General features: G+C 46.3%; 1 protein-coding gene across 2 annotated transcripts in view; it reads left to right on the forward strand.

Moving 5' to 3' along the window:
- The window catches only part of TMCO3 (transmembrane and coiled-coil domains 3), a 59,785-nt gene that overhangs the window by 6,783 nt on the left and 25,635 nt on the right, over positions 1-27,367 (forward strand). For both annotated transcript variants that reach the window (XM_030921852.1, XM_030921853.1), the window contains exons 3-8: positions 1,172-1,351; positions 2,778-2,969; positions 4,580-4,708; positions 6,333-6,425; positions 13,262-13,448; positions 23,841-23,958. In XM_030921852.1, the coding sequence (XP_030777712.1) occupies positions 1,172-1,351; positions 2,778-2,969; positions 4,580-4,708; positions 6,333-6,425; positions 13,262-13,448; positions 23,841-23,958 (899 nt within the window). The remainder of the gene's footprint in view (positions 1-1,171; positions 1,352-2,777; positions 2,970-4,579; positions 4,709-6,332; positions 6,426-13,261; positions 13,449-23,840; positions 23,959-27,367) is intronic.

Below are 27,367 nucleotides of genomic sequence, written 5' to 3' on the forward strand. Positions count from 1 at the left end.
TGCAGCTGTGTGGGACCAGCTGTGTGCGAGACCAGCTGTGTGAGACCAGCTGTGTGCGAGACCTGCAGCTGTGTGGGAGACCTGCAGCTGTGTGGGACCAGCTGTGTGCGAGACCAGCTGTGTGAGACCAGCTGTGTGCGAGACCTGCAGCTGTGTGGGAGACCTGCAGCTGTGTGCGAGACCTGCAGCTGTATGAGACCTGCACCTGTGTGAGACCTCAGCTGTCCAAGACCTGCAGCTGTGTGTTACACTTGCAGCTGTGGGACACTCGCAGCTATGCGTGAGACCTGCTGTATGAGACCTCAGCTGTGTGAGACGTCAACTGTGTGAGACCTGCAGCTGTGTGTGAGACCTGCAGCTGTGTGAGACTTCAGCTGTGTGAGACCTCAGCTGTGTGTGACCTCAGCTGTGTGTGAGACCTGCAGCTGTGTGAGACCTCAGCTGTGTGAGACCTGCAGCTGTGTGAGACCTCAGCTGTGTGAGACCTGCAGCTGTGTGAGACCTTCAGCTCTTTGTCAGTGCCATCAGATGATGTCTCGTGACTACTTAGTAATTGAGGCAATGATGTTCTTCTAGACTCTGGTCCTCTCTGCTCTGGCCTATGTCCCACCCCTTTAGCTAAGAATAAATGTTTAAAAGTAAGATTATTGATAAAATATAGTTGTGTAAAATACATTACTAAATTCTATTGCCAGCATCACCCATCAGTTCTTCAAATGATTAATGCTGTTGGTTTCTACATGTGTTTTGGAACAGTTTTCCCTTGTAACTTGAATTTGTGCGTTGAATTTAGGTGGTAGTTCCACATTCAGGTCTCACATCTGGTTTCAAAGTACTGCTGCACTCACATACGATAGGCCTAGAGCACAGTCACTGTTGAGTGAATGAGTTTTGTGTGGATGGATGACCTACAGATACTACATTTACTTTTGTGTAACAAATGTTTCTTACATATATTCATGTACATACACAAAAAACTTTCCCTAAACATTTGGCTAAGCTCAGTTATGTTTGAATAACTAGGACACGTGACTTCCCTAGCTGACCAGAGTTAAGTTATTGACATATGAACAGGGACATTTGACAAAGAAAGCAGGAGGACTGATTAAGAAAGTCATGTCATAGCTTATTTCTTAATATATCTCACTCTTCTTTTCTTGCAAATGAATAGGAAGAAACAGAATATATGGAACTTCTGGCAGCAGAAAAACATCAAGTTGAAGCCCTTAAAAATATGCAACATCAAAACCAAAGTTTATCCATGCTCGACGAGATTCTTGAAGATGTAAGAAAGGCAGCAGATCGTCTGGAGGAAGAGATAGAGGAACATGCTTTTGACGACAACAAATCAGTAAGCGTTCCAGAACAGCTGCTGCTTCACCCCTGAGCCACTCGCTGATGGGAAGACGTGTTGTTGAAATTGTTCACATGTATGTTTTTAGTGTAGATTGAAAATGAAGACAAACTAAGACGCTTCTCTGTCATAGAGAAAATAATTTGGTCTTGTAGAAGTCAGCTAATTATCCTTTACTTTAACACTGACAGTCAGTTCCCCTCCTCAGCAGCTTGTCTGCATTTTCCAGAGGCCAGATGGATTGGGACATTGGGACTCTGGTCTCAGGACAGCCTGGACAGTTGGGTTTTAATGCTGATCTACTGGGACGTTACCAGAAACGGGTCCCAATCCAGACCCCAAGAGAGAGTTCTTGGATCAGGGCGAGTCCATAGAGTAAAGTGAAAGCAAGTTTATTAAGAGAGTAAAGAAACAAAATAAAAGGCAACTCCATAGGCAGAGCAGCCCTGAGGGCTGTTTTTATGATTATTTATTGATTACATGCTAAGCAAGGGGTTGGTTATTCATGAATTTTCTGGGAAAGGGGTGGCATTTCCTAGAATGGAGGGTTCCTCCTGTTTTAGACCACATAGGGTAACTTCCAGATGTTGCCATGGCATTTGGAAGCTGTTGTGGCGCTGGTGGGAGTGTCATTTCACATGCTAATGGATTCTAATTATGTACAGTGAGCAATGAGGACAGCCAGAGGTCACTTTCTTTGCCTTCTTGGTTTTGGTGGGTTTTGGTCGGCTTCTTTACTGCATCCTGTTTTGTCAGCAGAGTCTTTGTGGCCTGTATCTTGTGATACCAATCTTGCCAACCTCCTGTCTCATCCTGTGACTAAGAATGCCTGTCCCTGAAATGCAGCCCAGTAGGTTTCATCCTCATTTCGCCCTGCTCATGTTCAAGATGGAGTTGCTCTGGTTTGAACACCTGTAACAGGGGAACAGTAAACTTCTTACAGAAAATGATCCTCATCTCTGAAGCAGTAATTCAGGCTGCTCTTTTGTTGTAGCATGTTTAAGATTCTAAGAAAAAAAGTGGGACTGATGGTGAAAATTGACTGTGGGTCTTGATGAGGACTCATGAAAGGGTTGGGTAATAAAAACAAATCAGAAAAAGATTAGAGTAGAAACCGGAGAGAATAAAAATAGAGTAGAAGAAACAAGATGTTTTAAAAATCTACTAATTATGGAGTTAGAGGAGATCTCATAAGTATTTTAAGGGCTATGAATTTCTTGAAAGAATGGTAAACTAGATCTTGGAAAGTAGCAGAAATCCTAAACCTATCCATTCTTAAATTACTTCTTTAATTGAAAAGTCATAATTCACTGCTGATGAACATTGATTGATACATTTTTAACATTCTTCTGTTTAGCATTCATTCTCTAAAAATTGAAAGCATTTAATGGATTTTAATTGCATAATATTATTATTCTTGCAGGTCAAGGGGGTCAATTTTGAGGCAGTTCTGAGGGTGGAGGAAGAAGAGGCCAATTCTAAGCAAAATATAACAAAACGAGAAGTGGAGGATGACTTGGGCCTTAGCATGCTGATTGACTCCCAGAACAACCAGTATATTTTGACCAAGCCCAGAGACTCAACCATCCCACGTGCGGATCACCACTTTATAAAGGTAGTGAGTCATGGCGGGATGCCCACCTTTCCCCTACTTCCTGGTTCATGGTGTCAGTATGACCAAGCTTTATCCTCCGAACATGATACTGGGGTGCACAGCCTTCCGTCTAACAGATTTTACTAGAATTCCCTACGTTTTCTGTGATTTGAGGCATCTTCCCTTAATTTCTAATTTTTTTTTCTAAAGGAATAAGATACTTTAATATTTAAAATGAAAGTTAATTTTGTCTTGGAGAATTTGGAAGACTTTGAAATTAGGAGTTACTGTAATGGGATTAAAACTTTAGTCATCTAAAAACCGTTTTCACTAAAATTAAAAATCCTTAAAAGGCAGAGAGGTCTTGGCTAAGGAGTCGTATGTGGCTTCATGTAACCCTGGGGTGCAGAGCATGAGAACCCATTCAGCAGTGCCTGGCCTTCCAGATGGAACTGGATTCAGACCTGTTTCCTCCCAGGAACTCGGTCTAGACAAAGGCTATGCAGGGAAGTACTTGAAGCTGAGAGCATTGTGGTTCGGGTGGTCACTCAGGAGGCAGTGACTTGGCCGTGACAGGTGCAGCCCCTCAGGGAAGCTTGGCAAGACCTGGTACACGGTCAGGTCTCCAGCAGAGACTGGAGGTTTGTACAGGAGCAGAAACCAAGCCAGAGAATCTGAGCTCAAAGATGGTGCTGTTTCAGGTGAGAGGAAGAGGACCAGCCAGAGAGAGATGTGGTCACGATGGAGTGGGTCCCGCGAGGAGTGGGGCTGCCGAGTGATGCCGTCAGGGCCCTCCAAGAAGGGGCGGAGATCTCTGTAAGGCTATTATTTCTCCCTTTGTAATGAATAGGCAATTTCTAGGGAGAGGTTTTGAGACTGTAAGTATCCTGCTCCTTACTGACCTTCAGGGCTGCAGGCGCAGCAGTGCCAGCACCAACTAAAGATCCTGCCTGCACCCGTCATGGCGAAGCCATGTGAATTATGATTTGGACACCAGCACTGAGAGTTTCCCAAATTAGAAAACTCAGTGGAATTCTAGGACTCAGAATTCTTAGAACACTCTTAAGGGGCTTAAGCAAAACAAAAAGTTTGCTGGACAGTCAGCCCTCTGTGTCCACGTGCTCTGCATCCTCAGTTCAACCAACCGTGGATGAAAATATTCAGAAAAAAGACCGAAGAATAACAATACAATAAAAAATACAAACAAAATATGACACCAGTTTCCCTTGTGTAGGCATCATGAGAAATCTAGAGGTGCTTTAAAGTATACAGGAGGATGTGCTGGGTTACATGCACATACCATCCCATTTGGAATCAGAGACTTGAGCATCTGAGGATCCTGGTACGGGGACTGGGGAGGATCCTGGAACCACTGTCCCAAGAATAATAAGGGGTGACTGTAATCTTTAGGCCATGAAAAACTCACTCCATCTATTCCCAGAATACACTCTTCATGTTTTCAGCTTCTCTGGAACCCTCAGCATGAGGAAAATCGGTGGTTTTGTCTTAGCCCTTCATTCCCATCAGATGAAATCAGGGAACTACGTCCTGTTCTGCGTCTCAGCCAGCCCGCCCTCTTCTTATCATGTTATCTTACACTTGCGTTTCTTATTGATTTGATTCTTCTTCAGGACATTGTTACCATAGGAATGCTGTCCTTGCCTTGTGGCTGGCTATGTACAGCCATAGGATTGCCTACAATGTTTGGTTATATTATTTGTGGTGTACTTCTAGGACCTTCAGGACTGAATAGTATTAAGGTAAGAACAAAATTTAGTTGTTTTGGTATCTGTAACAGAACATAAAAAGAATTCTTGAAGACTAAAAAGTGTTGAATGTGATTAATGAAGATACCAGCTTCGTATAAACCATTTCAAAGAAGATGTCCTTTCAGGTGTCATGGGAAGTCTCCGAACCCTCAGGAAGTCACTGTGCCTGTTACTGAAGGGGCGGTGTGACTGGAGACAACGCCCCTGCTCGTTTCTGTTAGTTTTAAGGAGTCCATTTCCAGTAACATGCTGGGCCAGGTGGTTCAGACCGCCCTTCATGTGCCGAATACAGCCAAAGTGCTGCATTCACTGTATTTTTTTTTTTTATTTTTTTTTTGAGACAGAGTCTCGCACTGTCACCCGGGCTGGAGTGCAGTGATACAATCTTGGCTCACTGCAACCTCTACCTCCCGGGTTCATGTGATTCTCCTGCCTCAGTCTCCTGAGTAGCTGGGATTGCAGGTGCACACCACCACACCTGGCTAACTTTTTGTATTTTTAGTAGAGACGGGGTTTCACTATGTCAGTCTTGAACTCCTGACCTCATAATCTGCCCGCCTCGGCCTCCCAAGGTGCTGAGATTACAGGTGTGAGCCCATTGACCATGCCCGGCCCTTTAACTATCTTTAAGCATCTCACTCACAACACATGGGAAAGTCGATGAGCCCCAGTCGAGGCAGCGGGCAGTGGGGCTATTTGCTAGGCCCCGTCACGCTGATGGCACTTCTGACAGGGAGGAAAGGTTCCTGAGCTTCCAGCTCTCTCCCCCGCAACACTCACAGTGCAAGCAGCGTGGAGAGCGGGTGCCCAAGTGGGTGCCTTTGAGTCCCACCGTAGGGAGGCGTGTCAAGGGGTGGGACGGGGAGGAGTGCAGCCTGCTCCCTCCAAGCCTTTTTCCCTCTGCTGCTGGTGGAGCCTGGGACGAGGCCCAGGAGCCCCAGGGCTTTCTCCAGACTGCAGGGTGGCAGGAGAGGTCTGAGGAGCTCCAGCCCCGGCTAGTGAAGAGGAGCGCACCCAGCACCCTGGGCCTGGGGAGCAGTTGGCTGGCAGGGGAGCCGCAAGCCCACGTGTGGGGGCTCCCAGGACAGGGCTCGCTTTGGCAGAATGGCCTCTGGGAAGAACAGCTGTTTCAATTTGGTTTTTGGAGTACGTCTTTTTCACGTGATTCAAGTATGAAACACCGGAGGTGAAAAATCACTTCCTGCCCTTTGCAAAGAAAAGCAAATACAAATTTCTTTCCTTCTTTTTCTTAATAGCAAAGGTGCTCATAAACCAAGAAATAAGTTGAAATAGCTGAATAATGTATACAACTGGATGCTGTAAAAATTATAATTCTTAATAAATCAGCTAAACCATGGAAAATAATGTAATTATAAATAGACCAAGATAAAAATCAGAGCATATATTAGCCTAAAGGGAGAAGTGGTTAATGGAAGAAGTATACTGTGTGATTACTGTGTGTGTCTCTGTGTGTGTGTGTGTGTGTGTGTGTGTGTGTGTGTGTGTGTTTTGGATACTTCCACCAGGCATACTAGGACATGATTGTTTAGTTAAGTATACTTCATATGTTAAACCTGTAAAATTATATGGTTTGATTTTTTTGTGTGTTTTTCAGTCTATTGTGCAAGTGGAGACATTAGGAGAATTTGGGGTGTTTTTTACTCTTTTTCTTGTTGGCCTAGAATTTTCTCCAGAAAAGCTAAGAAAGGTAAGGACCTCATCAACCCGTTACTGCCTCTAAGGGGCTTCACATCATGTGGTTTTGGTTCATACACTTTTAACATTTGTTGATGAATTCACTGTCAAATTAAATGTTTTTAGAATAGAATATGATATTTCAGTTTGATGTTATTTTTGAAACAAATTCAGAAAGATAACATCAGGTTTGAAAGCATAGAAATTCAATGAAGAATTGGAATTAGGCTTCTCATGCCTAACTTCAGGAAGGATCTGGAAAGTAATATGTGTGAACTTTAACAGATGGGTCCCTCTCAGAAGGTGGCAAGACTGTTAGAGGGTCAGATGTCATAGAGGTTGCATATTCAGTGTGTTACCCTAGAAGAAACTTTGTAAATTGGAAGTGAGTTAATTAAAAAACACTGTTTTTCCACAGACAGACACAGAAGAGGAAAGTAGCTGGTGAAACACTAGGGTGGGGAGAGGGAAAATGAACACTGTTGGTAACAGAAACAACCCTGTGAATTAAGATCAGATACCATTTTGCCTGCGGTGCTAGCTGGAAAACTAATATCAACTTAGCAAAAATTTTTAAGCGAATATGAGATGTAATAGGCATTCTTGAACCAGAGTCATGAGAATCACAGCTGTACATCCTGTTCGTTTTTTTGTTTTTTTTTCCACGAAAGACTTGGTCATTTTAAACAAAATGACTTAATTTACAGTGTCTGGTTGGCCTCATCACTCATCCCTCTCGTGTTGTATTTTTTCTTTTTTTCATTTTAATTTTTTTTTATTTCCATAGGTTTTTTGGGAACAGGTGGTGTTTGATTACATGAATAAGCTCTTTAGTGGTGATCTGTGAGATTCTGGTGCACCCATCACCAGAGCAGTGTACACTGCACCCAGTGTGTAGTCTTTTATCCCTCACCACCCCCACCCTTTCCCCCAACCCCCGAAGTCCAGTGTGTCATTCTTACGCGTCTGTGTCCTCGTAGCTTAGCTCCCGCTTAGGAGTGAGATCATAGGATGTTTGAGTTTTCATTCCTGAGTTACTGCACTTAGAATAATGGTCTCCAGGTCCATCCAGGTTGCTGCAAATACCCCTATTTTGTTCCTTTTTATGGCTGAGTAGTATTCCATGGTATATATAATACCACATTTTTTATTGGTGGGCATTTGGGCTGGTTCCATGTTTTTGCAATTGCAAATTGTGCTGCTCTAAACATATGTGTGCAAGTATCTTCTTCACATAATGACTTCTTTTCCCCTAGAAGTGGGATTGCTGGATCAAATGGTACATCTGCTTTTAGTTCTCTGAGGACCCTCCATGGTGGCTGTACTAGTTTATGTTCCGACCAGCAGAGCAGAAGTGCTCCCCTTTCACCACGTCCCTGCCAACATCGCTTCTTTGCGCTTTCTGGCTACGGCCATTCTTGGAGGAGTAAGGTGGCGTCGCGTGGTGGTTTTGATTTGCCTTTCCCTGGTCATTAGTGATGTTCAGCATTTTTATGTCTGTCGGCCATTTGTCTATCTTTAGAGAATTGTCTATTCATGTTCTTAGCCCACTTTTGGATGGGATTGTTTCTTTTTTTCTTGCTGACTTTTTTGAGTTCTTTATCGATTCTGGATATTAGTCCTTTGTCGGAGGTATAGATTGTGGAGATTTTCTCCAGCTCTTTGGATTTGTACACTCTTTTTGGAGAGCTGTCTAGCAGTTTGACCTAAGAGCTTTAAGATGTGCGTATGCGCCCAGCAGTTCTTCTAGGTCTCTCTCCAAAGGAAAGAATCAAACGTAAGTTATTTAAAACTTTAGCCGCAAAAGGTTTCACCTCCTCATTGTAAATCTTTAAGAAACAGCGGAACCAGTCCCGAGTGTCTAACGGCCAGTTGAACTGTGGCATGACTGCTGATGGAGTGTTAGGTAGTCACTGCAAAGTCACAAGAGCATCAGCAGCAAAGCAAAATATCGGTTAGAATGCTAAACTTGGGGGAAAACAGGAGCACGTAATACGACCACGCAATTTGAAGAAGCACCAGTACATGGGGGAAAGTGGGAAATGAATGTGCCGGGTAACCATGGTGACTTCTGGTTTCTTCTCCATATTTTCCAAATTTTCTGTAATAAGCTGTCAATACTTTGTCATTATAAGGAAAAATAAACTTTTCTTTTAAAGTCTTGTGTTGACTTTCAGAAGTTCACTCTGATCTCACTGGCATGTTTTCCTTTATACTCTCGTCCCATTTGCTTCCTCAGTTCATCCTCTTACCTAGAACTTTTTGTTTTCTTTACCCTTCTGTTTTTCCACTAAAAGCTCTGTTTGTCCATCTTCTCATTGCTCTCCCTTTCCTGTGAACACTCCTGAAGACACGCAGCCTCATAGGGCTGAATTAGCTTTAGGGTGTTCTCCAGGTACTTGGCGTCTTTTCATATTTCTTGTAAATTGTTCATTTCTAAGCTCAGTGATGAAAGAGAAGTCACTACTCTCCTGGGTCCTAAGGAAAAGCGGTGCCATCCTTGCCATTAACCCTGTGGAGGGAGTGTTATGTGGGGGCGGATGAGGGGGCGTGGGCCCCGTGGCTGCTCTGCCTGTGGAGGAGCCTGTTATGGGGGGGTAAGGAGGTGTGGCTGTCCAGTGCCCTGTCTCACCAGTGTCCCACGGGTCTCCGTAAAAACATGAGGCCTCCATTTCATGGTGCAGCATGGGCGTGTGTGTGTGTGTGTGTGTGTATCTGTGTGTGTGTAATTTAGAGATGTTTACAGCAAAGGGCAATTTAGGGCAGACCCTAGGGGAAGTGGGATGGCGACATTCTGGCTGTGCGGCAGAGCCTCAACAAGGCACCTACTGCCTGGACATGTGCTTCCTCTCCTATACAGTGAGGGATCTAGAAGACTCCGGTGTCTTCTGGCCCTATGTTTTCATAGTTTGTATTTTTCTCCACTACAGTATTCCCAGTTAATAAAAAATAATATTGTATAATGTAACATTAAGATAATTGTAAGCAGCGTGAGAATGTGCTTCATCAGGGCTGCTGTCATCTCAATGGTGCTTCCGAGGGTTTGCACCTGGTTCTGAAGTGCCTGCTTGGTGGTGTAGACTCGGGGGCTCGACAAGAGCCTGGCGTTCTCTGTTAGTAAGTTGTGCTTGGCTGCCCTGCGTGGTGACAGAGTCAGATGCGTGGAAGGACACTGGATTGGGACTCAGGAGACATCTGTGAAACTCCTTGCTGACCCCTGATTGAGTGGCACTGGGTAGGGTTCCTTCTGTGTCTGGGATGTGTGGGTGTCTCGGCACTGACGAGGGTCTCCCGGTCTGAACTCCTCCTTTCACCTGTTGCTGAGCCTGTGCTGCTGTCCCCAGCAGGAACCCTCGGAGTCTGGCCCCACCCTGGTTCATGGAGACGGCATTCCTGGTTCACGGAGACATGACTAAGCAATGTGTTTATTTTCCCCTTTTTATTACTCAGGTGTAATATCTGGCCGAGCTTTAGAACAGCCTGAGGTACCCGGAGTCACTTTCTGAACTGATGGGCCTCCTGCCACATGGGTTAGCTTGCACACCGCACTTGTGGGTGGGAAAATAATTTCCTTGGGTTTTTGAAATGTTAATACTTGCCAGAAGGCCCCTCTTAGGACTTCTAAAGTTATGATTAGAAACTACTCAGAACGCCGAAGCACCGAAACCGCGTCGTGCTGCCCACTCTGTTCTCTCCCTTGTCACCACTTGCTCTTCTAGCCAGACTTCAACTGTTCCTTAAACTTGATCACTTAAGAATCTGTCAGTTTCTGCTTCTCTCTAGATCGTTCATAGAGTCATTGGGGTTGGAGTTTCATTTACTTCTGTCTTGTATCTTCTCTGTTCTAACTGCAAACACCTGTTGAGCACCTGCGGCGTTCTGGGCCCTTCAGGGGCTGCTGGGTGAGGCAGGGTGTAACGTAGATGTGCCTCTACCCTGTGGCTTGTGTTGTGGGATTTCAGGAGAATGTGTCTTAGAAGAGGAAGAAGAAGACAGCTGAAGGGCGGTATTTGAGGCTGGGGTCCTAGTGCAGTGGAAGCCGGGGGTGCCAAGGGGCCCGCCCGTCAGTGCCTCCTGACCTCCAGTGCGCATGCAGCCACCTGGGGGGCTTGCTAACCCACAGATTCTGACCTGGGTGTGCCTGCAGGTGGAATTTCTGATGCGTGCACAGGTCCCATGTTGAACGGGAAGTTTCTTACTCTCACCTGCACCCCTGTGGCCTTTCCTGGAGCTGTTTCCCACTGTGGTGTCTTGACACCTTGCTCCCAGGGCCCTCCTGGCTGGAATGTGGGGTAACATAAGATAATAAGGTCAGATAAGGTTCACCTTGGTAATGACCTCAGAGATAACAGAGTCTCGCCTGTTCTGTATAGATGTGGAAACTAAAGCTAGAGAGATTGCTACTTACTCAGGGTGCACAGCGAGTTAGCAGCAGATCAGGCCTCAACTCTGTGTGTCCCTTGAGGGTTAGGAAGACCCTGAATCAGAGCTGGCTAACACTGCTCACAGGAGTAACCCCCGAGCCTGTGGCCTCCTCAGGCTGCAGCCAGCATGGACGGCCCTGTGTTTCCATTGCTCCTCGGCTGTGATATTCGGAAGAGGAAGGGTGTAAGATGTGCGTGGATGGCACGGTGTTTCCATTGCTCCTCGGCTGTGATATTCGGGTGTGAGATGCACGTGGACGGCACGGTGTTTCCATTGCTCCTCGGCTGTGATATTCGGGTGTGAGGTGTGCACGGACGGCACGGTGTTTCCATTGCTCCTCGGCTGTGATATTCGGGTGTGAGATGCACGTGGACGGCACGGTGTTTCCATTGCTCCTCGGCTGTGATATTCGGGTGTGAGGTGCGCACGGACGGCACGGTGTTTCCATTGCTCCTCGGCTGTGATATTCGGGTGTGAGGTGCGCACGGACGGCACGGTGTTTCCATTGCTCCTCGGCTGTGATATTCGGGTGTGAGATGCGCATGGATGGCCCGGTGTTTCCATTGCTCCTCGGCTGTGATATTCGGGTGTGAGATGCGCATGGATGGCCCGGTGTTTCCATTGCTCCTCGGCTGTGATATTCGGGTGTGAGATGCGTGTGGATGGCACGGTGTTTCCATTGCTCCTTGGCTGTGATATTCGGGTGTGAAATGTGCGTGGACGGCACGGTGTTTCCATTGCTCTTCGGCTGTGATATTCGGAAGAGGAAGGGTGTGAGATGCACGTGGACAGCATGGTGTTTCCATTGGTCCTCAGCTGTGATATTCGGGTGTGAGATGCGCTCTGTGATAACCATCATGATTGCAAAGCATAGGAAGTAGAGAAAAGAAATTCAGAAGCAGCCTTTCTGGGACTGACCCTTCCCCTCTTTGTGGAAGGAGAGAGGGGACCAAGCAGAGCAGAGACTTATTGAGTCTCCGTGGCCCAGAGCTGTTTGGTGGCATCTGCTGGCCTCCTGTCACGTGGCCTCTCAATGTTCAGATGAAGTGAGCCTGGGGCCTTGTGGGGTTGCAAGGCACAATGGTTCCCCTCCGGGGTCTGGAAGCTCCATGGTGGACAAGCAGGCCAACGGGTCACAGCTGTGGGAGACTGGGGCGTATCTGCTCATTTTCCTGATTCCCAAAAAGAAAAGTTGTAATTTTGCAAGAGGTGTTGTTTTTCACAAAGAACTAGGTGGGGAGGGAAAAGCTCACATGCTCCAAAGCGCCCAAGGTACATTGGGGCCGGCGGGCTTGGCGGGTGCACCCCATGGAGCCGCCTGTGTACATTGGGGCCAGCGGGCTTGGCGGGTGCACCCCATGGAGCCGCCTGTGTACATTGGGGCCGGCGGGCTTGGCGGGTGCACCCCATGGAGCCGCCTGTGTACATTGGGGCCGGCGGGCTTGTCAGGTGCACCCCCTGGAGCCGCCTGTATACATTGGGGCCGGCGGGCTTGGCGGGTGTACCCCATGGAGCCGCCTGTATACATTGGGGCCGGTGGGCTTGTCAGGTGCACTCCCCGGAGCCGCCTGTATACATTGGGGCCGGCGGGCTTGGCGGGTGCGCCCCCCGGAGCCGCCTGTGTACATTGGGGCTGGTGGGCTCCTTGGGTGGGCCCCCCAGAACTGCCTGTGTCCAGCTGCTCCACGATGCCTGTGTTTAGCGACACAGCCCCTGCATCCCTTCCTTCTAGGACCCCCCACCCCAACTTTCACTTTCCATAGAAGGCCTGGAATCAGGGAATTGGTGCTTTTAACTGGGACCATGCAGTGAGGACGAAACAATATGAATGAGCACTTCAAGTGGGGTAGGAGGAGTTCCGGGTTAATTTCTTTGGTTGATGTATCATATTTATGTTTTTATAAATAGGTAGCTTTTATTATTTTAGGATCGAAACATGCTTTCTTCTCCCTTCCCGTCTCATTTAACACAGTGCCGAGTGCACCCTGAGGCACCAGATAGAGCCCCTTTGGTTGCCGAGCCACAGTGCCTGGGTTCACTTCCTGGCTCCAACATTCACTGGCCATGTGACCTTGGGCAAGTCACTTAACCTGTGTGTGCCTCGGTGTTTTCATCTAAAAGTAGGGGAAATTGTCATCTTGAGCTCAAGTTGTTCTGAGGATTAGGTTTTATTTACACTCATGGGGAGAGAGTGGGTGTGCGTGTATTGTGTGTGTGCAGCACTGTGGCAGTGCCTGGCACAGAGGAAGCCTTGTGTGAGTATTCACCGTGTTCAGCTGGTGACGCTGGATATGTGACCCAGCGTTGCCTCACAAAAGCTCAGCTCTGCCTCCTTTCCTGGGTGCAGAAATGTGTGAAGTTTGTGTGGTGTGGTCATTGCCTGTTGTCACTAAAAAGCGTGTGAATCACTGTGTTCTCTTTAAGGTGTGGAAGATTTCCTTACAAGGGCCATGTTACATGACTCTGTTAATGATTGCATTTGGCTTGCTGTGGGGGCATCTCTTGCGGATCAAACCCACGCAGAGCGTCTTCATTTCCACCTGTCTGTCCTTGTCGAGCACACCCCTCGTGTCCAGGTTCCTCGTGGGCAGCGCTCGGGCTGACAAAGAAGGTAGGTGATGGCGTGTTCCAAGTGCGTGTCTGACTCATGCTCGTGTGTAGGTAACTTTTGGATTCACAGTTGAGGGCCTGTGAGGAAAAACTGCAAGTCTTAACTTCCCCTCTGAGGACTTTCCGAACAATTGTGGATGTCAGGGCTTATATTCCGTAAGGAACTGATGTCCCTGTGAACTCAGGTCCTCCCAACCTCCACTACTCCACTTGATTAAGAAAAAATGAGGGCCAGAGAGAACTTGGACCAAGATTTTGAAAAACCAGTCAGCACTGGAAAATGACCTGTGGAATTGGTGGATTTTAGGAAGTTGCATATGTTTTGCTGCTTTAATTCTAGCAGGCACTGGGGACTGACACACTTTTGACACTTTCTTCCTGTGAAACCAAGGTGCTTCGGTAACTGAAGGTGTTCCTGACTCTCTCGCTTTGGCCTTAGTTTCATCGTGTGTATGAAACATTGGCACCTCTAAGTCGTGATTGTTAGTGGAAGCTGACTTGCTCAGAAGCCTTGGCAGGACCATGTCCCTTTGCAGGAGGCTTGGCAGGTTGCTGTTTCTGGCAGCCTGCTAACCCACTGGGTAAGCCGTCACCGTTTTGCACTTACGTTTTAAAAGTCAGTAAAATACAGGGTTGAAATGCCACAGTCACTTCACTATGACGTTCACCCTGCACAGAACACACAGGCATAGAAGAGAAAATACAAAAAGAGAAAACCACAGAGGTGTGTCTGACCTCTCCTGTAAACCAACAGGCTCTGTGCCAGCAGCTGAGAGGCTGAGCAGAGCTGGCCATGGGCCGCTGAGCCGGGTGCTGGAGCATGTGGAACCCACACGTGCCCTCACTGTGGGACCGACAGTTGGGAAGCATCCCTCTGTGAAAGGAAGCAGGGAAAACTTTTTAAAAATCTGCAGCCTTCTGCTGGGCCTGAGGCACCAGTAGGACACGGACGCAGCCTCCCTGCTAGACGCTGGACGGGCAGCGTCAGCCACAGGCCTCCTCCGTGCCGGTCCCAGCATCCCTGTGGGCTGGTCCTAGGGTCAGCCCCATCGTGAGACTGGACAGAGGTGGAGGGTTGGGGGCCGAGTAAAATGAAAAAAGACCAAGTGGGGACCAGGAACGATGCATGAAAACAGCTTCTGGTTTAGTGGCCTGCACACGGGAACACCCACACCTGCGAAGAAATCTGTGGCTGGAAAAGAGCTGACAGACTCAGCAGTCACCGGGTGAACTGCCCTTATGGACAGAAAAGCTTAATAAAGACTTCAAAATAAGTGGGCAGTATACACTCAGAGTTCCAGGGGCCAGGACTGGAGTGGGAGAGGGTTGGAGTGTAGATGGAGAGGGTCGGTATATACAGACTCGGTGCCCCAGGGGCCGGAATGTACATGGAGAGGGTTGGAGAGTAGATGGAGAGAGTCAGTATATATAGACTCAGAGCCCCAGGTGCTAGGACTGGAAGGGGGCCAGAGTGTAGATGGAGAGGATCAGTATATATAGACTCAGAGCCCCAGGTGCTAGGACTGGAAGGGGGCCAGAGTGTAGATGGAGAGGGTCAGTATATATAGACTCGGTGCCCCAGGTGCTAGGACTGGAAGGGGGCCAGAGTGTAGATGGAGAGGATCAGTATATATAGACTCGGAGCCCCAGGTGCTAGGACTGGAAGGGGGCAAGAGTGTAGATGGAGAGGATCAGTATATATAGACTCAGAGCCCCAGGTGCTAGGACTGGAAGGGGGCCAGAGTGTAGATGGAGAGGGTCAGTATATACAGACTCAGAGCCCCAGGTGCTAGGACTGGAAGGGGGCCAGAGTGTAGATGGAGAGGGTCAGTATATATAGACTCGGTGCCCCAGGGGCCAGGACTGGAGAGGGGTGGAGGGTAGATGGAGAGGGTCAGTATATATAGACTCGGAGCCCCAGGTGCTAGGACTGGAAGCGGGCCAGAGTGTAGATGGAGAGGGTCAGTATATATAGACTCGGTGCCCCAGGGGCCAGGACTGGAGAGGGGTGGAGGGTAGATGGAGAGGGTCAGTATATATAGACTCGGAGCCCCAGGTGCTAGGACTGGAAGCGGGCCAGAGTGTAGATGGAGAGGGTCAGTATATATAGACTCGGTGCCCCAGGTGCTAGGACTGGAAGGGGGCCAGAGTGTAGATGGAGAGGATCAGTATATATAGACTCAGAGCCCCAGGTGCTAGGACTGGAAGGGGGCCAGAGTGTAGATGGAGAGGATCAGTATATATAGACTCGGTGCCCCAGGTGCTAGGACTGGAAGCGGGCCAGAGTGTAGATGGAGAGGGTCAGTATATATAGACTCGGAGCCCCAGGTGCTAGGACTGGAAGGGGGCCAGAGTGTAGATGGAGAGGGTCAGTATATATAGACTCGGTGCCCCAGGGGCCAGGACTGGAGAGGGGTGGAGGGTAGATGGAGAGGGTCAGTATATATAGACTCGGAGTCCCAGGTGCTAGAACTGGAAGGGGGCCAGAGTGTAGATGGAGAGGGTCAGTATGTATAGACTCGGAGCCCCAGAGGCCGAAACTGGAAAGAGGACCTGGTAGGTTTTCAGAACTCAAGACAGGAGCCCACCTTCAGCACTGATGGGATAAAGGGAAAGGAGTCCACCCGGCATGTCATGTACTGCAGCAGAGCGTGAAGTAGAAGGGAATGTCTGAACACTTGGCAGAAAAGACAGGTGGTCTAAAAAGGAACATCAAGTAAATGGGCTGATAGGACATGTCTCCTCGGCAACGTCAGATGGTGGGAGATAGCGGGTAGGTAACCCACACCCTGGGGAGACAAGTCATGCGTGCCCAGCGAAAGTACCATCCAAGAATAGGGCGTGAAATGCAGGCATTTCTGATGTGCAAAGAACCCCAGAGCACCGCCCACCGCGCAGTCCCCACAGGGCCCGGACACAGGCCCTGCAGAGGCAGAGCTGGACGTGGAAACAGCAGGGAGACAGAGAGGTCTAGAGGTTGATAAATTTAGTCAGTTATGACTGTTAGAAAAGGAGGTATTTGAGTGTATTTTTTTAAAGGCCAGGCTAAAACTCTAGATAGTAAGAAGATAGGAGGGTTGCATGTTTGGGAGGTAGTTAGACTCAAGGACTTGGACACTGAAAGGAAATTTACAATTAGACTTGTTAAATGTGTAATATATCCACAGCACAGTTAGAAAATGTCATTTGAAAAAAAGCTTCGGGAATAAACTTCTCAAAAGAGAGCTGTGACCTTTGAGGATAAAGTCACAAATGGAGTGAATTCAGTTCATGGAGTTCATAAAAAGACTCCATTCATAAAGATGTCATTTCTTCCCAAATTTATAAACTCATAGCTGTTCCAATAAAAAAAATCCGGCAGGGTTTTTCATGAAACCGAAGAAACTGATCCTAAAATTCAGTAGGGACCAAAAGGCTAAGAGTAGCCAACGTTAATTTGAGGTGAGGAGTCCCCCACCAGCTCTCACAGCTGATGATGTCACAGCGGATAGCAGCACCGCAGGCTGAAATGGAACCGAGGAGTGGGGCCCACAGACCAGACACTGCAGAGAAGCTGAGGAGATTGACTCACCAGGAGTGGGAATTAGCTATCCAAACGGAAGAAAATAAAATTAGCTTGACTTTAGAACTACGAGAAGGAAATAGAAAATATCCTTATAACCTCAGAGTAGAATTCCTTAAAATATAAAATGCAGAATTCAAAAGAGTAAATACTGATGCATATAACACATTTGACTTTGTAACTTTCTTTTTCATGCTGACTTCCCTATGGGGAAAACTGTAACTTTTATTGAAAGGCATTTTTTTTTAAATAAGCCACAGGCCAGAGGAAGATATTTCCTGTAGTTATTTATTTATTGTTTGTTTAGAGCAAAGGATTAATATTCAGAATGAATCAAGAATGTCTGTAAATCCAAACCAAAAAGTAACCTAATGGGAAAATAGGCAGAATATCTGAGCAAGTAACTTAACAGGAGAAGAAACCTAAATGATGAATAAACATGAAGATATGAGCCTCCCTAGTATTCGGAGATGCAGGCTGATGGGACTGAGATCGATGCCATCCACATGAGCTTGCTGCCAAGCTTTGTTTTAGACCAAGTCTTGCTGTCACCCAGGCTGGAGTGCAGTGGCTCGATCTTGGCTCACTGCAGCCCCGACCTCCTGGGCTCAAGCGATCCTCCCACCTCAACATCCTGAGTAGCTGGAATGACAGGCGTGTGCCACCATGCCTGGCTAAGTTTTTAGTTTTTTTGTAGAGATGGGGGTCTTGCTATGTTACCCAGGCTGGTTTTGAACCCTGGCCTCAAGCAGTCCTCCTGCCTCAGCCTCCCAAAGCACTGGGATTGCAGGCATGAGCCACCACACCTGGCCCTAGCAAACATTTTTTAACCTGATGGACCATTGGCAAGAATGTGGAGTGCCAAGATTAAGCGTTCTCCATGGGAATGTAAATTGGTTCAGCCACTTTGGAGGATAATTTTGCAATCAGAAAATTCCATTTCTACATACATATCCTAGAAAATTCATGCTAATTATTATAATTCAAAACAGTATTATTTTTAATAGCAAAAAGTTGATCAACTGAATATTCAGTAACATGCTGGACAGTTAAGGTGTATTCATACCTTGGAATGCTGCAGAAGCAAATGCAAATGACTTTTATAGCATGGAGGGAAAGATACAAGATGTGGAATACAACATGTTTGTGTGTGTAAAGTCTGAACTTTACATACATGCAAACTTCTACACTAAAAGCAAGAAGAAGTGTTTGAGAATGACAAATGAGGCTGAGTGGCTGTGCCAGAGACTGGCAAGGTGTGCCATCAGAGAGGGACGCAGGGCAGTCAGCTGCTTGTGACATTTCTTTCAGAAGCTGAGTGATGGCTCTGGTTGTTCATGACATGCTTTGTACCTTTTTTCTTGATTCAAAGTATTTTATAATAATTGTTTTTAAAAACAAGGTAACTGGCTGGGCATGGTGGCTCACGCTGGTAATCCCAGCACTTTGGGAGGTCGAGGTGGGTGGATCACAAGGTCAAGAGATCGAGACCAGCCTGGCCAACATGGTGAAACCCCATCTCTACTAAAAATACAATAATTAACTGCACATGGTGGTGGGTGCCTGTAGTCCCGGCTACTCCGGAGGCTGAGGCAGGAGAATCGCTTGAACTCAGGAGGTGGAGCTTGCAGTGAACTGAGATCACGCTACTGCACTCCAGTCTGGCAACAGAGCGAGACTCCATCTCAAAAAAACAAAAACAAAAACACAAAAAAGTGACCACTAAAAAGTGGAAATGCAGTCTGTAACTTCCAAATGCTGCTGTTTTATTACTATAGTTTTTGGTAAGTTTTGAGACCAGGAAGTGTGAATCCTCCAACTTTGTTCAAGATTATTTTGGCTGTTTGGGGTCGCCTGAGATTCCGTATAAATTTTAGGATAGTGTTTTCTATTTCTTCAGAAAACATCGTTGGGATTCTGATAGGAATTGCATTGGATTTGTAGTCGTAATTTTGGTAGTATTGACATCTAAACAATATTAAGTCTTCCAGTCCGTGAATACAAGATATTTTTCCATTTAAGCATGTCTTTCATTTCTTTTAGCCACGCGTTTGTTTTCAGTGTATAAGTGTTTTGCCTCCTTGGTTCACTCTGTCCTAAGTATTTTATTCTTTTTGATAGGTTATAGATGGAATTGTTTTCTTAATCTCCTTTTCAGATTGTTCATTATTAGTATATAGAAATGCAGCTGACTTTTGTGTGTTTATTTTGTGCCCCGCACCTTTGTGAATTGGTTTATCCTAATAGATTTTTGTGTGTGAAATCTTTTGGATTTTCTACATATGAGATAATCTCCTCTGCTTACAGGATCATTAAATTCATTCTTCCCAATTTGTACACCAGCCTTGTCTCTTAGAGATGGACACTGAAATGTACAGTTAAGAGGATGACTGGGGTTTCCCTCAGGAGGGTAGAACGGAGGTTAGTGTATGAAACAAGGGTCGTCTACCTGATCATGGAAACTGGATTATCTGTTCCTTGAGATGCACTGTATTTTTCTTTCTACTTTTGCATGTGCTTGAAATTGTATTAGAAATTCCTATATATGTCCAGGCACAGTGGCTCACACCTGTAATCCCAGCACTTTGGGAGGCCAAGGCAGGTGGATCACATGAGGTCAGGAGTTCAAGACCATCCTGGCCAACATGGCGAAACCCCATCTCTACTGAAAATACAAAAATTAGCTGGGCGTGGTGGCGGGCACCTGTAATCCCAGCTACTCGGGAGGCTGAGGCATAAGAATAGCTTGAACCCGGGAGGCGGAGCTTCCAGTGAGCCGAGTTCACACCACTGCACTCCAGCCTGGGCCACAGAGACTCCATCTCAAAAAAAAAAAAAAAGAAAGAAAAGAAATTCCTATATAGCCCAAACTTAAGACTGCCTTACCAGAGCTTAAAGGTATCAACTCTGGCCACACCAGCAGCCTCAGTCACTCTTCTTACATGGATTTTGGTCCAAATTCTACTACTTTTCTATTTTTCGAGATTTCTAGCTCCTGCGAGGGGCCCAACCCTCGAAGGAGTCCAGCAAATGTATAACTGCCTTGCCTGTGCTGAAAACCCATGGGAAGAGGAACAGAGGAGGCAGGCACCTGGAGGTCGGAGTGGCAGCTGGATTATGAAGGAGGTGTGGTTTGCACGCCTGGCAGTGGTGAGCTTCTTAGGCCTCATTCTTAACCTTGGAGCAAGACTCACCACCCAGCGCCATGCAGCGTTTGCCTCCAGAGGCCTCCGTGGGCAGGGCCTGCCCTGTGAAACTCAGGTCTGCAAGAGGACCTTGAGACCAGGTGCCGTGGGCTGACTGGTTTACAAAGGAAAAGGGGCTATATCCATTCCCAGCAAGAACGCCCTTGTCTCTCCGGAGTAATGTATGTGGGACCAGGCAAGAGGCCAGGAGCGGGGAGGAAACAGTCCCTTCTTGTGAAAATGCAAGCGAGGGGAAAGGAGGTTTCCCTGACAATGTGCTAGAATATTTGTGTGGCCATTTTTTTTTTTTTTTTTTTGGTTGAGATAGAGTCTCTCTCTGTCGCCCAGGCTGGAGTGCAGTGGCGTGATCTCATCTCACTGCAAGCTCCGCCTCCCGAGTTCACGCCATTCTCCTGACTCAGCCTCCCGAGTAGCTGGGACTACAGGTGCACGCTACCACGCCTGGCTAATTTTTGTATTTTTAGTAGAGACGGGGTTTCACCATGTTAGCCAGGATGGTCTTGATCTCCTGACCTCGTGATCCACCCGCCTCGGCCTCCCAAAATGCTGGGATTTCATGCAGCCATTTTTGCACTAGTGAATAAATGGAATTCCTGAACGTCCACCAAGAGATGAATGGATAAATTGTGGTCTATTCTACAACAGTTTTGAAAAGGAGTCAGAGCTTTGTGCACCAACACCAACATGGATAGATAATTTTCAAATATAGTGGTGATCAAAAACGGCAAGTTGCAGAAATGTTCACTCTGTGAAGTTTAATATTACAAAATAATAAACTCAGTGTTGCTTCCAAGTCTATAGGTGTTACATTAAGTAGAAATGCATTCAAGGGGATGATGAACTTTCAGAATAAGGTCAAGTGGGGAGTGTGGGTGGAGGGAAGGGGACCCAGTATCAAGGGGGTTACAGAGCTCCTTGGCGGCACCCTTAGGACTTTCTTTCTTTAAAAATCTGAAGCAAATATGTTACAGGTTTAACATTTAATAGAATTCCTTAGTGGGTATGTGAGCATTTGATACACTCCTTGTTCTCTGTGTATTTGAACTGTTTAATGAAAGGAATGGAAAACAGGAAGAAGTCAAAATGCGTATAGTAGTGATAAGCACAAAAAGGTAGTGCAAATTTCAGAAAAATGACAATAGTAAAAGTGTTGAGAAATTAGAGAAGCTGTAATATTTCAGTGTAATAATTATTTTCATCTTGTCTGGTTGCACTGTTGAAGTTTTGTGCCCGTCACTGCTCCAAGCAGTTGTCTTCCTCCTGCAGCCCCATGAAGTCCCTCGTGAGCGGATGTTTCCTGCGCAGGCCCTGTGGGTGCGGACTCAGGGTCCTGCCCCAGGGACCACGGTGAAGACCTGGTCTCTGGTCTGTGGTGCCCATGGTCTAGTGGGTGACAGTTGAATATCTGTTGATTTCAGCCAGTTCGCTATGATCGGTGCAAAGGAAGAGAACAAAATATTTAAAACATATACAAAATGCTGGCAGTAATATCATCCAAGGCTGTCTCTAACAAGTGAGATATAGTGAGAGATTTTGTTTCTTTTTTTTTTTTTTTTTTTTTTTTTTTTTTGAGACAGAGTCTTGCTCTGTCGCCCAGGCTGGAGTGCAGTGGTGCAATCTTAGCTCACTGCAACCTCTGCTTCCTGGGTTCACGCCATTCTTCTTAGCCAGGATGGTCTCGATCTCCTGACCTCCTGATCCGCCCGCCTCGGCCTCCCAAAGTGCTGGGATTACAGGCGTGAGCCACTGCGCCCGGCCAGATTTTGTTTCTTTTAAATAGAAGGGGCACAGATGTGAATGTGTTATCTGCAGAAGATGTGGGTGGGGGGGCCACGGCTCCTTTGTGTCCCGCAGACTCATCTCGCAGCCTCCCTCCCGTCTTGCGAAGGCCTCGAGATGAAGAGAGGTGCGGTGACCACAAGCCTGTGCGAGCCTTAGGGTGAAAATGGCTGATGTGTGAAGCCTCCGCATGGACAATGTTAGTTGGGAGGCAATTTTTATCATCTTCTGAATTGTGTAACCCTAAAAGACACAAAGCTGTAGCCACAACAGCTTAACGTGATCATCTGTTCAGACTGTTTTAAAATTCTAAGCCACGATATTTTGTTTACCAAAAATTTAGTTTTGTATAGTAAGTAAATCAAGCCTTCTAAAATGATTACCTAACTTCTATCCAGAAAGAGATTTTTGCTGGCATCAAGGGGTTTTGTGTGGTTCTGCTGCTTTTTTAAAATAAGCCTTTTCTGTCAGATTGGTCTTTAAAAATCTGTTAATAGCAGTAGCTTTTTTTTTTTTTTGAGACAGAGTCTCGCTCTTGTCCCCCAGGCTGGAGTGCAGTGGCACAATCTCAGCTCACTGTAACCTCCGCCTCCTGGGTTCAAGCGATTCTCCTGCCTCAGCCTCCCAAGTAGCTGGGACTACAGGCACCCGCCACCAAATCCAGCTAATTTTTTGTATTTTTAGTAGAGATGGGGTTTCACTATGTTGGTCAGGCTGGTCGTGAACTCCTGACCTCAGGTGATCCACCCTCCTCAGCCTCCCAAAGTGCTGAAATTACAGACCTGAGCCACCGTACCCAGCTGGTTTTTTTTTTTTTTTTTTAAAGAAAAAATACCTTGTTTGGGGTGGGGTTGGGGGAATGACTTTTAGAAACGTATTTACATAGTTCATAGCTGGAACGGTATGTTGAAAATGGAGACTTTTGGAGGCTTGTGCAAGTTACTGAATTCATGAAAAATGTCTCATTTTCCTTTCTTCTTTCCAGAGTTGTTACCTAGTCTCTTCAGGTGGTCGTGGCTACTCCTGTTCTGCCCTCATGAGCCAGTATTTGTCTGCCGAGCCTGCCTTGGTCTCACAGTGAGGGCTCATTCTGGGCAGTGGCTCGGGTGGGTTTGCACACGTGGAACACACCACGTGACCAGAGGGGCCTGAGTCAGGCCTCCTGGAGTAGCTCAGAGAAGCTGTAAAGGTGAGAAGCGAAGGCTTCTCCATGTGTTTCTGGGACGCAGTGAGGTTGGTGTGATTATCCAAGCTTGTCATCTTGTTTGCCATGTCATCTTTTTGTCATGAGGTTTTTCAATAATTATGTAAATAACAAGTAAGTTGTGGAAGTAAAAGGTGTTCTGAGTATTTGCTTTACAACATTTTTAATCTTAAAATGCTTCAGTATTTGTTCTCAAAGAGATTTTAAAGTCTATTCTTAAAAATGTAAAGTGCCAGCCGGGCGCGGTGGCTCACGCCTGTAATCCCAGCATTTTGGGAGGCCGAGGCAGGTGGATCACGAGGTCAGGAGTTTGAGACCAGCCTGACCAACATGGTGAATCCCCGTCTCTACCAAAGATATAAAAATTAGTCAGGCATGGTGGTGAGCGCCTGTAATCCCAGCTACTCAGGAGGCTGAGGCAGGAGAATCACTTGAACCCAGGAGGTGGAGGTTACAGTGAGTTGAGATTGCACCACTGCACTCCAGCCTGGGTGACAGAGCAAGACTCCGTCTCAAAAAAAAAAAGAAAGTAAAGTGCCAAAATAATTTGGGTTATTTCGGAAGTGTGTACAATGGCGACATTTTGACTTCGGATACTTTTGAGTTGCTGTAGACCTGTCTTCAATGCCTTTCCCCACACAGGCGACATTGACTACAGCACCGTGCTCCTCGGCATGCTGGTGACGCAGGACGTGCAGCTCGGGCTCTTCATGGCCGTCATGCCGACTCTCATACAGGCGGGCGCCAGTGCATCTTCTAGGTAAATGCTTTGTGTACAGTTTGTTTTTCTAGTTTAAAATCACTTGTGCATAAAAATACTACTTAATACCTTTTCCAGAGAGATGTTCTGAGCTCAGATGGCTCAGGCTTCCGTGCATAGACCCTGGAGCGACACTGCCTTGCTCACGGCCTGGCTATTTGTGCTTAACAGCTCCTCACCACGGGCAGGCGACTCATCCTCACTGTTCCTTAGTCCTGTCTTCCATCAAGTAGGGGTAGCAGTAGTGCCCACCGATGGAGTAGTCAGGAGGAATGAATGAGTTCAGATATAAACATGCTTAGAACAATGCCCAGAACATAGTAAGTGATGTGGAGGGAGGGGGGTGTCTGTATGCATGTGTATGTGTGCATAGGGAGGGAGTATCTGTGTGTGTGTGTTTGTGTGTGTGTGTGTGTGTAGGGTATATCTGTGTGCTTACATGGTATGTGTGTGCGTGTATTCATGTATATCTGCATGTATGTGTGGTGTGCCTGTGTGGTGGGGGGCATGTGTCTGCATGTGTAGGGGGTGTGTGTGTGTTCTGTGGTATGTCTGGGGGGGTATCCACGTGTGTGTATATGGGGTATATCTGTGTGTTTGCATGTGTGTTTGCATGTGTCTGTGTGCATGTGTGTCTGCATGCATGTGTGGTGTGTGTGTGAGATCTGTCATTGTGTGGTTGTCATTGTCACTGTCATCATCATCACCACTTCCCCGGTCCTTCTTTTCATTCTCCCAATATCGTATTGCCAGACGTAAACTGCACCTGCTTGGGTTCGTATGGAGAGAGAAGCCAAATGGGAAGAATTAATTTATCCAGAAAGTTGTAGGTTGTGCCGCATATACAGACGTATTCCAAGAATATCAGCCAGAAAATAGGGACAGTTGCAAAGACCCTTTTGAAACTTCTTTTGGAACCAGATTGAAGTGCTAAGACCCATCTCATGTGCTTTATTTCTTCCTTTCCAACCTGCATGCTGTTGGGTTTCTTCCTGCTTATTGCACTGGCTGGAATGTCCAGTACTTCATTGGAAAAGATTGTGTGAGAGGACATCTTTGCCTTGCTCTTGACCTCCGGGGGAAGCGTTCAGTCTCTCACCATTAGGTATGATGTTAGCTGTAGGTTTATTGTAGACACTCTTTGTCAAGCTAAGGAAATCCCCATCTATTCCTAGTTTGCTGAGAGTTTCTATGATGAATGCGTGGTGGATTCTGCCAGTTGCTTTTTCTAAACCAATTGATAAGATTATGTGATTTTTCTTTTTTTGCCTTTTTTTTTTTGAGATGGAGTCTCGCTCTGTTGCTCAGGCTGGAATAGTGTCATGATCTTGGCTCACTGAAACTTCCACCTCCTGGGTTCAAGCAATTCTCCTGCCTCAGCCTCCCGAGCAGCTGGGACTACAGGCGTGCGCCACCATGCCCAGCTAATTTTCATATTTTTGGTAGAGACGGGGTTTCACCATATTGGCCAGGCTGGTCTTGAACTCCTGACATTGTGATCTGCTTGCCTTGGCCTCCCAAAGTGGTGGGATTACAGGCATGAGCCACCGCGCCCGGCCTTCTTTTTTAGCTAGGTGACATGATGGATAACATTGATTTTTGAAAGTTGAACCAGCCTTGCATACCTGGGATAATTCCCAGGTGGTCTAGGTATATAATTATTTTTATACATTGCTGCCTTCAATTTGCTAATTTATTGAGGATTTTGGGGTCTAAGTTCATGAGAGAGATTGGTGTGTAGTTTTTTCTCTCTCTCTCTTTTTTTTTTATACTCTGGGTTTTGGTAATAAGAGTCATACTAGGTTCACAAAATGTTTTGGGAAGTGTTCCTTTCTTTGTATTTTCTGGAAAACATTGTATAAAATTGATGTCAGTTCTTCTTTAATATTTGGTAGAATTCTGCAGTAAAACCCTTTGGGTCATGAGATTTCCTTTTGGGGAGTTTTCTTACCAATTTATTTTGCTTAATAGTCCCAGTAGATATTCAGAATATCTACTTCATATTGCTGAGTTGTGGTAGCTTAACTTTTTGAGGAATCGTTCCATTCTGTCTCAGTTGTTAGATTTCTATGTGTAGAGTTTTTGTGTCGTATTCCTGTATCCTTCTTTTCACGTCCACAGAGTCTGTAGTGATATCCCCCGTTTCATTGCTTATGTTGATAACTTGCATCTTCTTTGTCTAGGGATTTGGCAATTGTATTAATCTTTCCAAAGAGTTGGTTCCTTGTTTTACTGATTTTCTTTATTTCGTTGTTTTCAGTTTCATTAGTTTTACCCTCACCTTCCTTCCTCCTCGCTTTGGGTTTATTTTACTCTTTTTCTAGGTTCTTATGGTATTAACTTAGAATATTGATTTTAAACTGCTCATCTTTTCTTTTTTCTTTTTTTTTTTTTTTGAGACGGAGTCTCGCTCTGTCGCCCGGGCTGGAGTGCAGTGGCCGGATCTCAGCTCACTGCAAGCTCCACCTCCCGGGTTCACACCATTCTCCTGCCTCAGCCTCCCGAGTAGCTGGGACTACAGGCGCCGCCACCTCGCCTGGCTAGTTTTTTGTATTTTTTAGTAGAGACGGGGTTTCACCGTGTTAGCCAGGATGGTCTCGATCTCCTGACCTTGTGATCCGCCTGCCTCGGCCTCCCAAAGTGCTGGGATTACAGGCTTGAGCCACCGCACCTGGCCTAAACTGCTCATCTTTTCTACTGTAAGCATTTAGTGCTGTAAATTTCCCTCTCAGCACTGTTTTAGCTGCATCGCATATTTTGATATGTTGTATTTTTATTTTCATTTTGTTCAATGAGTTTTAAAATTTTCCTTTGATACTTCTTTGACTCAGGGATTGTTTGGAAGTGTTGTTTAATTTCCAAACATCTGGAGATTTTCCTGATGTCTTTCTGTTACTGATTTGTAGTTTGATTCCACTGTGGCCTGAGAACATTTTGTGTGATTTCAGTTCTTTTACATTTGTTGAGGTTTGTTTTACGGCCAGTGACAACTGTCTGTGGTAAATGCTCCAAAGTCACTTGGGAGGAAAAAAAAGCATATTCTGTTACTGTTGAGTGGAGTTTTATAAATATATGTCAGTTAATTGCACTATTCCGTGTTCTTGCTGTAGCTGTATCAGCTGTCGAGGGAGATGGTATTGAAGTCCCCCATTATCGTTGGGTATTTGTCTGTTTCTCCTTTGAGTTCTGTCAGCTTTTGGGGCTCTTTTGTTTGGTACATACACATTTAGGATCATTTTGTCTTCCTGGTGAATTGCTCTTGTTATCATTACGTAATATTTCTTTTTTTGTTGTTTTTCGAGACATAGTCTCGCTCTGTTGCCCAGGCTGGAATGCAGTGGCGTGACCTTGGCTCTCCGCCTCCTGGGTTCTAGTGATTCTCATGCCTCAGCCTCCTGAGTAGCTGGGA

This window comes from Rhinopithecus roxellana, chromosome 18 (genome assembly GCF_007565055.1).
Source record: "Rhinopithecus roxellana isolate Shanxi Qingling chromosome 18, ASM756505v1, whole genome shotgun sequence".
Lineage (NCBI taxonomy): Eukaryota > Metazoa > Chordata > Mammalia > Primates > Cercopithecidae > Rhinopithecus > Rhinopithecus roxellana.